This window comes from Thunnus maccoyii, chromosome 11 (assembly GCF_910596095.1).
Source record: "Thunnus maccoyii chromosome 11, fThuMac1.1, whole genome shotgun sequence".
Lineage (NCBI taxonomy): Eukaryota > Metazoa > Chordata > Actinopteri > Scombriformes > Scombridae > Thunnus > Thunnus maccoyii.
The window spans coordinates 29,211,223-29,224,594 of record NC_056543.1 but is presented as its reverse complement, the minus strand read 5'-3'; the positions used below and the strand labels follow the sequence as shown (position 1 = coordinate 29,224,594).

The window sequence follows — 13,372 nt, the reverse complement described above, 5'->3', positions numbered from 1 at the left end:
GTATATGATGATCCACACGTTATGAACCTGGTGAACTTAGACATATATTAAAAGGAGCATGACACAGTGTTAGACAGTATTCACTGATCACTGAGTTTGAATGGTGGAGACTGGATGAAATTTGTACCAAAGGGGTTCAAAATGCTGGAAATTTTGAGAGATTACACCACAGAACATGGTAAAGAAAATAACTATTTAAAAAAAAGTGTAATATAGGAGTGAATGCAAGAGAAAAGGTGTAGTAGAGTGTGGAAATTCTTAGTAACAGATGAAACTAAATGTGTCAAATTTAAGTGTATAATAAATAAAAGACTAAATGTGCAGAGGGGATGGGTGGAGTGGCAAACAAAGAAGACGTGGATGTGCTTAAAGGATGACTCCACCTGCGTTCCTTTCTGGGTTTTTCAGATGGAAACGCCCACTCAGCCGTTAGCAAAAAGCAGTGACGTAAGTTAGCGCTGATTCCCCCTCGCACACACACACACACATACCCTGACAGTGTCTTCCTAACGTACTCGCTCACTGTACAAGCACGAAAAATTGTCCAGATATACTATGATGTTGCATCGCTGAGTGTATGAGATGTTTATGAATGCACTGGATGGAGCGGAGTGGAGGGACAGACAGCTGCTGAGTGCTGGGAGCTCTGGAGGTCCAGCTGGAGCTTCGGGACAAATAACACCCGCTAGTCACACCGGACTCTGCTCTGATCCAGAGCTGTTTACTGGCAGGAGAAGAGCTCCGTTTATTTTTTAAACTTAGAGTGCTCAGTCCATCTCTGTGGCTACTGGCTAGGCGGGCTAGAGGGTTTATACAACATCATCATGCAGAAACTTACATCAGGTCATGTGGGAAAAAGTTTTTAGAAGGGCTTGGGAAAATAGCATTTTGACGCTAAAATATGTGCATTTTGACCAAAACTTGAATTTTTGGATTTGAATATATATGGAACACTAATGTGAAGCTACAGAATGATATAAAAACCCCAAAAACTCAAAAAACAACGTCCCCGCCCTTTAAGATAACTGTGAAAGTCTAAAACAAATTTTGAAGGAAAGTGGGAAAGGGGTAAAGCTTATGACCTACTGTGACTCTCTACTGGTGGGACAGTCTGTGCCAAGTGTGTGTGTGTGTGTGTCCTCTTATCAGCCTTCTATAAATACTCTTCGCACATAGCGAACACACACAAACACACACCCTCTGTATTACAGCCTGTGTCCATGTAAGGCGCAGGCTGTTTACGCTGCTCATCCTTCTGCCAAGAAGCTACAGAGAGGAGTTTGTTTTCACTTCGCTCTAATGAGAGAACATCATTAGGAGAACTCTACTCAGCCTTTCCAGCTGCCTAACCTTAACTACTAATTAACTGTAATTAATTCCCCAGAACTTCCCACACATATATTTTAACTGTAACGTGACAATAAACTGTCTACTGCGTGTGAGATGAGAGAGAAGAGAGACGGCCGTGCAGAGATGTGAAGACCTCCTTAGAGACCAGAAACTAAGGAACAGGAACTATGAGGAGAGTGACTTCTGCTTTAAGAAGTGTTTCTACTGGCTCTTCAGGGTCTACAGGCCCTTTGTACTGCAGCTTTGAACTGACTGAGTGAAACTTTGCACCAGAGCAACCACAACAACCGATTTGTGGATTATGAGCTCTAACTAATTTTGGTCAAGAGAAATCTTTAAAGTTTTGGTTTCATCATTTTTCTCTCTTGCATAATCATATAATCATATAATCCATATATCTTTGATAATGTGAATGTTGTCTTATATCATTAAGGTAGAGGTAATGAATAAACCCTTCTTAGACTTTTTTTCCATGCACGTTTTCCCGGATATTTTTTGATTCTTTGTGCAAATAAACTGAACTCAAATATAGGCACATCATTTTGAATTATTCATAATGATAATAAAATGAATGTTTTCTTGCCACTGGGAAGGCAGCAGTGAGGTGCTGCAAGCAAACTGGTGTAGAAAGGGATTCTGGGAGTTATGAAGCCTGCCGTGACTGACGGAGCATCTGGAAACGTCGTTCAGGAGAGCTGCCACATCAACACCTGAGCAATTTTGAAGTGAAACTTGAATATTCATGTAAGTTAACAGCACAAGGCTTTGTATTGAAATGTGTGTGTGTGTGTGTGTGTGTGTGTGTGTGTGTGCGTGTGTGTGTGTGCATACTATGTAACTCATGAAATCATGAGACCGTCAAGCTTCAGACCAGCAGCAGAGTAGAAAGCAGACCAGTATTTTCATCCCTTCGGGGCTCTGTTCAGAATACTGAACACACACAGACAAATGTGTGATTACATACTTAGGTGCTATGTGTGTGTGTGTGTGTGTCTGTGTGTGTGGTTCTATCACTTCCCAATGCAAGTCTAATACATTACACTGTGATGTGGTGCGCTGCAGTAAGCAGACCCACCTGCAGTGAAATCAACTGACTCTGTCCTCAAGTAACCCTGACAGAGAGCAAGAGAGCCACACAGAGGATGGCAGGAGGTAACAATAGTACTGTAACAACTGGTAACCTGCCGTAGGGAGAAAACTGCTGCATCAGTCGGGTGTGTGTATGTGTGTGTGCGTGTGTGTGTGTGTTTGAGAGGGAGACAAAGACAGACAGACAGATAACGCCTGAGGTGAACACCGTGCATCAATCATAAGAAACCATCAGTCAGACAACACATGACACTCAGCCAGCTCAGCTGACCTGAAACATATATACAATGACTACACACATGCAAACACAAACAAATGCAGACAAAAGGCAAAGCACTCAACCCCCAGTCCTGCCCTCTCTCTCTCTACACACACACACACACACACACATATATACCATACAACACATTTGAACCAGATCTTGCAGATGAATCCTTTAAAGTTGGTTAATACACTGTTGTGATCTGTTTCTGGCATTTCTGTACCACAATTTCTTGAACAAGCTGCATCCTACCACCAACTACCCACCAAAATTACAATCCTAAAGACAAACTATGGGTCATACATACACGTATCTACACACCCATCCTGTGGAAGCACTGTTCACACAGACTGGTTTTGTCTTGCAGAGCACAATACTGTCATCTGATAGAGACAGACAGAGTAAACTAAAACACTGAGAAGACTGTCCTTTGTTCATTATGTTCACATGTACATAATTTAACCGTCACCTGATTATCATGCTTGAGTTATTGAAACTAGTGCAGTGCTGTTCAAAATCTGCCTGTTCGGAACGGGCCAGTTGCTTGACCTCCAGCCGCTACTTCAATGTACAGAAAAATGAATACGGTTGATGTGAGGTGTGAATGAGTATATACACCAACGACATGATGGAAACTAACATTCTATTATACACAGGTGTTATAAATAATAAGTACTCTAACAGTAAATAAATGTTCTTTGGGCTCTTCGATCATTTATTTTCTGTTCCTTCAGTTCAGATTTGAGTGAGTATGTTTGCTCCAAAGATTTGTACTTTGTCTTCACAATTGCTACAGTCTCAGAGCATGTGAGACAAACTGGTTTTGAACTGCCCATGGGAAGTATTTCCTTCATTTTACACAAATATACAGTCATTGTGTATTGGGCTGTGAGTGCTTCAAAAACACTGGTAACCTACATTCAGCCATGTACCTGAACGCCTCCTGTGTAGTCACTCACTGCTGATCTGCTAAACATGCTGCTAACACTACGCTTTCCATCTAGACATGGGGTAAGACTGTCTATTCTTGATTAAAAGCTCTGTTTTCACTGTCTACCTTTCTCTTTTTAGAGCACTTTTCTCTGACTTCTGTCACGCCTTGGTCTCTGTGACATGATGGAGTCAGTCGCAGAGCTCTGAGCCCAATGTAATAATGTGTATGTGTGTGTGTGTGTGTTCTTGTGCTTCTACTTAAATCAGATGTTTTCAGAGGGAATGCATTAGCACACATGATTTGATTTTATGTTAGAGAGGTATATGTGGAGAAGTGTGTGTCTGCATCATGCATTCATCTAAGTCAGACGCATCACAAACAGCAACCTTGCATAGTATTGTGTCTGTGTGTGTGTGTGTGTGTGTAGAAGTGTATGTTCTGCATTTGAACACCACGTCAGTGTTTGTACAGTAGATGTATGGGAAGGCAACCATATGGTAGTGTGTGTGTATGTGTGTGTGTGTGTGTGTGTGTGTGTGTGTGTGTGTGTGTGTGTGTGTGTGTATGTCTGCGCCACAGTGAAACAGACATCTGCGTACGGGAACGCAGCCATATGTTGGCCTTACATGTAAATACAATAGTACTCACACACCACATGGCGTCTTTCTGCGTACACATCATAGTATGTCATGTGTCTCTGTATTCTGACTGATACGGTTGCCACAGCAACACCCTTCTGACTGATTTTAAAGCAATTTCCTTAAAAGCCTTGTGGACATCCTAATGAGGGATTTAAACACTTGACAGGGTGACCTACAGCGGATTGACCCCTCTTGAGGTTAGATACATGTTAAACACTTCAACAGAGAAACAACAGCACAACATGAGAACATTAGGAACAGAACTACTGTTAAATTAGTGAGGGCTGCAACTTATGTTTTTATTACATTACTGATTAATCTGTGGATTGTTTTTTTGATTAATAAACAATAAAATGTCAGACAAGAGTGAAAAATGTCCATTGCAATTGCAGTTTCTCAGAGTCCAAGGTGCCATCTTCAAATTGCTAGTTTTGTCCAACCAAAAGACCTAAAGCTAAAGATGTCTGAGAAGTTGAAACCACTGAATATTTGAATTTTTTGTTTAGAAAATGACTTATATGATTAATCAATTATCAACTGTTGCAGAATAATTTTCTGTATATTGACTAATTGATCAGCAAACTTAACATTTCAACTTTACAATTAATCTGACATGTATTTTTGTGATTAACTGAAAAAATAGGGGAAGATACTCTGTAAAATTGCAGCGGTCCTCAAAAACTGCCCTGTAACAACATCTATTTGCCAACACCTGCAAACACACAGAGCTTTAAATTCTAACCATGATCCAATTAAGCCTGAGTTACAAATGAATGTCTATAAAATGACGTACAATACATCTCATATTTTCCAGTTAGAGTGATAAATATTACATCTTGGATTTTAACTCTCTACGTTATAAAAAAAAAAAGCTTAAAAGCTTTAAAGCTTTGTTCAAAAGTGTTGGCCTGAGCAAAAAAAACAATAGTCGAGAAACGAACACAAGCAAACACCACGCTATTCTGTGTGTGTGTGTGTGTGTGTGTGTTTGTGTGTGCTTGAGTGTGACTGCTGGACACAGATACAGAATGAGAGCAACATGTCTTCCAGCTGATAGCAGCTGAACGTTAAGAGATAAAGCAGGCGGTCTCAGCCCGTCCACTGACCACAATCCTCTCTGTTACTCTACTGCTACTCTTGCTTGTTGGTCATGTGTCAGAGACTTATTAAATATCTTTTTATGTTGCACAGAGAACCTATCTTGATCTCTTGCTTTTCTCATATATGGAAGAGAAAAAATACTTGTTACTATTATTTATGATAGTAGTAACACTGTAGGAAAACATTTAATCATAATGCCTCTGCCTCTACTTATGCTCCTAGTACGACTTTTATCAGTGTGTCTACCACTCCGACAAAAACAAAAACTGCTACTAATACTGCCAGGTTAAAAAATACAACATGGGCCAGTAGCAGAAATATATTATACTTTTTCACAGCAGTGGCTTATGGATGCTGGCAGGTAAACTGTATTTATGACAAAAGAGGAAAGATGGCCCACACATGGCCCAGTGACTCCTTACTGCTGACTTCAGCCTGCTTACTATGAAGAGCCTCCGCAAGCTGAGAATTTATTTAATTGAATTCTGAATTTAATTCATTTAGGTAATTGGAACTTGTAAGGCAATGGAAACACAAACAAACAAATAAAACCCTAATGTCTGGCATGTGTAAAGCAACAACATGAACAACAAAAAAAAAAGATTTACTCCAATAGAGAGGGGATGACTTTCGTTAAAGATCCCCTCCAGACAGATATTAAGACAAAATGACTCTGCTGGGAACAATAATCTGTGTCTGACATGGTTTTTCCACAAAAAAAAAAAGTATAATTACCACTTTAAAAACTTTAAAATGACATCTACTCCTTCGCCCTCATTAACAATTCCAGAATCTATGAATATGTAAATATATTTCACTTCATAACTTTACCTGCCGGACACAAGATGTCTTCTGTAAAGTCCGCTTTAAAGACACTGCAAAGTTCATTCTCAGTGTTTGTGCACTGGAGGCTTCAAGTTTCCATATCACACTTTTGTAAGTCGAATACTGGACCAGGATTGGTTCCAAACTAGTTGTGATGTCACAGATCCTGCTCATAGACCGACCAGTTAAAATCTACTTTCAATGAGCACAGATAAACTTTCCTCCCTCAGCAGATGAACGTGAAAACGGTCTTCTAGTATCAAACTCTGCACATACGTCATTCTGCACAGTGAAGCTAAAACATTCAATAGTAGGAACAAAACATGCTGCTTTTTTTTTTCAATTTTACACCTTGTTATAGGTTGCTATAACAAGTTATTGCTAAGAAGATTAATAATATTTCAAGACTCTGAAATGTAGAAAGAACCAGAAACATACAGCTTGAATCTCACATGGAGCTTCCGTAATCAATAGAGAATAGAAATCATGTCGCAGAATATTATTGTAAAATACAAGGGTTATAATTACAGTGTTATGTTGAAATAGCTGTGTAACTTGGGACTTTTGTGAAGCAATTCTGAAACAAATCTTTGCTCAAGAGGCTCTGGGGAAAACAAAGTGTGCGTGTCTGTTTCAGTTTAGTTGGCTGTGTTTACCAGCCTCCTCCATTACTTCCATGTTATTCATAACAAGTAGTGACAGCTAAATAGTAGGCTAGTGTGTGCAGGCAGAGGCTACCCACGCAATGCAGCCCACCTGTTGACCGTGTTTGTGTGCGTGTGTGTGTGTGTGAGAGGGAGAGAGACTCAGGCAACCATAATTAAAAGCTGTATGTGGTTAAGCTGGTTAACAGAGGCTTTAAAGGCAATCAGGGCCATGTTACCTTCTTCACCTCTGCTTTTCTGTTTTACATCGCCTCCATTCTTTCCACTCACCCACTTAACATTTCCTCTCTGAGACTTTTTCACCTTCACCCTTTTCTGTGTCCTCCACTGCTCTTTCACTCTCCATCGCTCCTCTTTTCCACTCTGATTTTTCCTCTTTAAAAGCCCTTTTTCCTTCTCTGCTTCAATTCTTTCCTCTCCAAAACCACTAGTCCACCCTTCTTTTCTGTTCTGATGTCTTTAGGTCCTGACGTATATTTATCAGTCATGCTTTATGTTTATTCAAAACTGGATCATGCAATTTGTTTCAGGACATATGAGAGAACATCAATGCAGCGCTGTGTCAGACCACCTGGTTGGTCCTCGAACTGATGCTTTTCAAAGCATAAATTATAAGTATTACACAGCTATCTGAGTTATGGGCTGATTTGGACTGGAGTAAGAGGAGTTAGCTGCAAGCGAGAATGAAGGGTGATAAGCAGTGCAAAAGTTAATATTTTAAACATATGCAGCAAAGGAAACAGAACCCATGTCCTATCAGATGCCTCTTTTTCTCAAAGTATATGTCTTGAAATGCAATCATCATTAGCAGTGGCGCCTCAACTAACGATTGTTTCCATTACTGATTAAACTGTCACTGTTTTTCATTTATCAATTAATTGTAGGTCTGTGAAATGGTGAAATTGCCCTTTACATCCTAAAATTTAAGAAGCTGGAACCAGAGAATGTTTGTATGTTTTTGTTTAATCAATAACTTTAACTAATAACTGACTCGATTCAATCAATGAAAATAGCTGAAGATTAACTTTCTGTCAAACAAGTAATTGTTTGTCATTCTGTATGTTCAGTGACTGTATTTATTTAAGTGTGTACCCTACATGGCTGGAAGTATGTAGACGCTTCAACATTACTTCCATACTAGATGTGATAGCAGAACATTTCATTCCAAAACCACGAGCATTAAACTGCTGCTGTAACAGCTTCCTCTCTTTTCCTCAAGATTTTAAATGGCTGCAGGAATTTGCTTCCATTCAGCCACAAGAGCATCAGTAAGGTCCAACACTGATGTTGGGTGATAAGGTCTGAATCACAGTTGGCCTTCCAGTTTCATGTTGCATGGGGTTGAGGTCAGGGTTCAAGTTCAGGCCATTCAAGTTCTTCCACATCAACCTCTTTTTTTATGGACCTCATTTTGTGCAGAAGGACATTGTTAAGTTTCTTAAGTCTAAAATATCATTGTGTGCTTGAAAGGTTCTTGACGGGCTGAAAAAAACAAAACCATGAAAAACAGCCTCAGACCGAAAGCACAGTGTGTCCACACACTTCTGGCCATATAGTGTACTTCTGTAAATCATACTGAGTGCAACCTGAGCAGTTAATGTTAATGTTTTATCCTATTGCAATAAAGGCAATACATTTTTTTAAAATACATTCCAATAAAGCAGTGACTTGAATTTAGTTGAGGTTAGAAGAGGGGGTGTGGGTGGGAGTGGTGAACTTCACACCCTCCCTCTAATTAGATTTAGTGACTTGGATAATTCCCATTATATAAATGAAAATGGCCCTCTGAAATATTTAAAGCCTCCAGCTCAGGCTTGCAGCTCCCCCTTACTAGCCCTCAGCCCCCAGGGACACCATCACCAGGAGGGGCAACATGTGCAAAACGCAGCGATAAATCAATAATGCACGATGTCCCACCACATCTCACACCCGGGATTAACAGGCTTGATGCACACTTATACACACAAACTGGCTGAACAACATGCTTTCCACTCAAGCAAGCACATATATTGATAAAATAAATAAGTACAAGCACACATTCAACCATTCCTTTATTCTTGCAGACACTCAGAAATTCAAATAGTGTTCTATTATGTGAAACGTGCAGACACACATCTGCACACACACACACACACACACACACACACTCAACACTGGGGAAACACTGACCTAAACATATTGGAAATCAATGTGTCTTTTTAAATATTCTCCAGCAACATTCAACACTCCATGGTGTGTATAGCTAGATGAGTAGATTGATTTTTTTCAGTGTTGTCTACGTGTTTGCTTGTCTTTTCATTTTCTCATTTCTCCTTTTTTTTGTCCTTCTGCCTTTCAAAAGCATGATTTAACTGTAAAATGCTGAGTTCTGTTGGACTATTTGTCAAGGACACACAGTAAAAACTTTCAAAATCCTTTATTATATTTTCAGCAATTGTGAAAGCCTCTAGTATTTCTTCACTTTTTGTCTGTGGCCAACCTTACTTTTTACCCCAAGAAGGATAAAACAAACATGGGAGGTTATCTGCATATCATATCCATCCAGTTCATAATAACACGATTCACAGGCGTCACAGTCAACCCTCATGACCTCAATGAAAACCTAATATTAAGAAATGCTTGTTACATCATATTTGTCATGGTCTAAACCACATAATGAAGGCTTTTTTTAACTTCCAACCTTGATTGAACACCAAAAGATCAGGAGAAAAAATTAAAAAATGGAAATGTATTTCTACATGTACAGTATTTCTATTTCTGTTCAGAATCCCTGTTTATGCCTGTAATCATGAAGAGCCTTTCAGCAAGATAATTGATTGTTACTAGGATCAAAGATGTTGTTTAGTGTCTGATCCTGACATCTGACCTTCCTGTGGAGAACAAGATTTCCTACAGCTGTTGAGTACAACGATGTAAATATACAGTAATATAGGCTTAGCTAACTGTCCAGTTAGCTGTAACTGTTCGCTGTCTTGAGGGCATATTATACATTATGTTATGAATACTGTTCATTATATGTTCCTACATCACACAAAGCATGATGGGAACCCTGACGGGAAAATATCAAATTTCACTGACAAACTCTATGAACTCTCTGAGTGTCCCACCAACATGGTTCTTATATTGCTTTCCTCTATCCATTCATATACTGATATTTATGTTGGATATGTAGCGATAATGCAATAAGCCTGAAAACAAAGGGAAACCGAGAAAAACAATCAAGGGTTCAAACAGTTAACACAGAGCCTCGACAGAAAATTCCCTTTATACTTGATATACAGCTTAAAAGCCTCACGGTCTAATTTCACTACTTTACAAGATAGAGTACTTCCAGGTTGAAGACACACTGTGTCTTTCAAACTGAGCATGTGTAAAATCATGTTAGCCTATTCACAAGCTTTGATAATTGTAAGAGGTGTTATGCATTGTAATAAATGAATACTGTGATAAGACCTTTGACTTTGCATCAGAGAGAGTAATTCTAATGAGAAACCCGTCCACTGAAGATCCGACAAAATCAAAGCACTTGGATTTATCTAAAGAAAAGAGTCAGCTTTCTTGTAACCCTATCAAAGCTACAAGTAAGGTTCAATATCAAATACCATTTTTGGTCATAAAAATAAAATATCAAATCAACTTCCATTCCATTTCTTAAAAACACGTTTTTACAATATATGTAATGTACAGCCCAATGAAATGTAAGGTAAAGGTAGGAGTATTTCATGGCATTTCCTTTTTTTACATTTGATGAAATCACCTTCTGTTTGTCTGGCAACGTTCCCTCTCTTGTTAGCCTCTTGACACAGAGCCCCTTTTCACCCTGCTTTGAACAACATGAAAGAGGTGAACACTGAGGGACACCCATGTTGGGTTAGTTACCATTAAAACACAGCCTCAGGGAGGATTACGATCCAGACCAAATTCACTTTTTAATGGCCTGCCTGAGGCTAACTAGCTTATAGCCTGTCTCACTTTTTAGGGAAACAGACTGTTTCTAAATGGCTTGACAAAACAGAAAATCTTTGTAGCTCTTTAGGAAAGGTTCACTTGCCTCACCTGCTGAATTGTTTGTGTATTCTTTATCTCTTGTTTTGCTCTTTTGCAATGAACAAACTACAAGCTAATGCAGCTAAGCTAGCTTACTTGTTCTGTGTTTATCAAGCGTGCCTGCAGGGGCCACTCAGCTTTAGTTTCTTAATACAAGTGTTTTCAAGACAAAAAACAGGCACAGCATGAACAAATAAAGCAGTGAAAGGGCTGATGTGTTTACTATCCAAGTGCTGGGCTTAAGGTCAAAGTATAAAGCCTAATGTAACCGGAGTGGGAGTTCCCCTCCAGGGCGGCTTTGGTGTCGTTTTTCTGGTCTGGATATGAACAAAGTGCCTGTCACTCATTCCTCTCCCAAATCCTCTCATATCTCTTTGTGTGCTTTTTTTTCTTCCCTACAGTGTGTTTCAATAATCTGTGCTTTCTCCTTCTTTTCCAACTTTCTCTCTTGCTCATTCTTAAAGGTTTGTTTTCCATCTGTCCATCCACATGGCTCGCTACACTGTTTGTCCAATGGTTCCTTTAGTGACTTTGAAATGTTTCTCAATACAGCCAAATCACTTTACAAAAGGAAATTCCTAAGTGAGCTTATAGTGAGCTCATATTTTATGTCAGACAAGCATATTTGTGATGCTGTGTTAATTTTGTCATCAAAAACTATGACGAAAAATATTTGTTGACAACCTCTTTTATCACAAAGAAGACTAGACTAAAACTAAAAGATTTACTGAGGAGTCAATGTGTTGTATTACTGCAGAGCACTGTGTGTGTGAACAAGTAAACACTGTCTTTTCCACTAACCTTGCCACAGATGAGAACAACACCTGTAACCATGGTAACTGTACTTAATATGCTTAGAAAACATAACATTAAAACAAGCATGACAGAAATTAGACTAAAAATGTCACTCACAAAAACTAAAGTCTCTTTGGTGTTTGTTGACTAAAAGTAACAAAAATCAAATGACACATTTCATCAAAAGACTGTTCAGACAGAACGTGAAGGGATCTTTTCGCCTCATGTTACTCGCACAAGTTTGACCACTGGATCATTTGTGTTTATTCACCCCAAACTGCCAAAATACATTAATGTACATTAGCTGTAAGCTAACTAGCAAAATGGCAGGCACCGACCATGTCTGACGGGGTGTGTCTGTGTGTTTCTGTTCAGTTCAGCCTCTGACTGAACTCAGAACTCACCAGGAACTTCGGTTCTTTCTGTTATTTCCCTCCCAGTCTCTCTCCTTTCCCCTCTTGTCTGTGTACGTTCATGAAGTACATTGACAGTGCAAATTTTTCACTCAAGTTGAAATATTTTCAATTTGCGCCTACTTGTGTCTTTGCATTGACTTTGTATGTAATCACACCGTGTCAAAAATTTGCTTCACGTTGTGTCTGAACACAGCGTTAGACTAAAACTAAATCAAAGTTGCCAAAATTAACACTAAATAATGTCAGGTAAGAAGACCGTAACACCACTTTTGGTGATTTTCATGTTTTAACTCCTGTTGAAGTGCAATATCCTTTACAGTTGAGCCCATCTGATGTATATCTGATACCAATATTTATAACATAAATATACATTCATGAGGATCCCTAAAATTCGGTTATTAAAGAATTGTAAACAAGATACGTTCTCAACATTTCACAACACTGATGTATAACACAAGCTCAAAATGCACTAGACTGAAGTCTTTCTTTGTTTCATTTTCCTTTCTCCATTTCTATTGTCCTCTGTCTCTCTCTTCACCTTCTATCCAGTCTTTACTTTTTCCATCACATGTCCCTCGCCTCTTTCCAGGAATTGGGCCTGGCCTAATTCCCAATTACTGAGATTGATGGACCAGGGGCTCGCTACAATCACTTGCTGGCTGTACATTCCCTCTGCTGGCAGCCAGCCTGTGTGGATTGTAAACTGCCTGCAACTACAAGCTTCCTCTCCTTTCTGTAGTTTTCACTGAGCTCTTCTAATCCATTTTAGTTGATGGAAGTATGAGAATTTGGTACAGCTTCACAGTAAAGTGTTGAGCTGCTTACATAACAAAACTGAAGTTGTTCAAATGTTGCTTTTATTGACTTTTCCTATCTACTGCAGCAGATATTAATCAAAATAATGCTTGCATCTGTAAATGTTCTCCTCCACACTGCCTTTTAGTTTTACAGTGTTGAGTATTGAGGTTATTTAGAACTGGATGTTCTTCATACTAACATTGGTTGTAATACGTTAAGTCTGGATGCTACTATTTTACATCATTCCTAAATGGAGGAAAGTGCCTTAAATAGTGCAATGGAAATTGATATTTTCATTCTAATCATTGTTTTTCAACTATTTCAGACCATATTCAACCATTATCATCTGTACAAATATAATAAAAAGAATTGAACATTTCAAAACATCAATATTGACTGATTAATAAAGAAAAACAATACTATGGTTCCATACTAAGTCTCATAACTGC

At 38.9% G+C, this 13,372-nt stretch overlaps 1 protein-coding gene across 5 annotated transcripts in view; it reads right to left on the bottom strand.

The window, feature by feature from the left end:
- Window positions 1-13,372, bottom strand: part of LOC121907308 (radixin) — a 47,286-nt gene that overhangs the window by 20,460 nt on the left and 13,454 nt on the right. The window contains exon 1 of one of the 5 annotated variants that reach the window (XM_042426786.1): window positions 6,209-6,289. The exons of the other annotated variants lie outside the window; for them this stretch is intronic. Coding sequence (XP_042282720.1) covers window positions 6,209-6,265 — 57 coding nt within the window. The 5' untranslated portion in view covers window positions 6,266-6,289. Of the gene's footprint in view, window positions 1-6,208; window positions 6,290-13,372 lie in introns of those variants that run through there. 5 annotated transcript variants of the gene reach the window in all.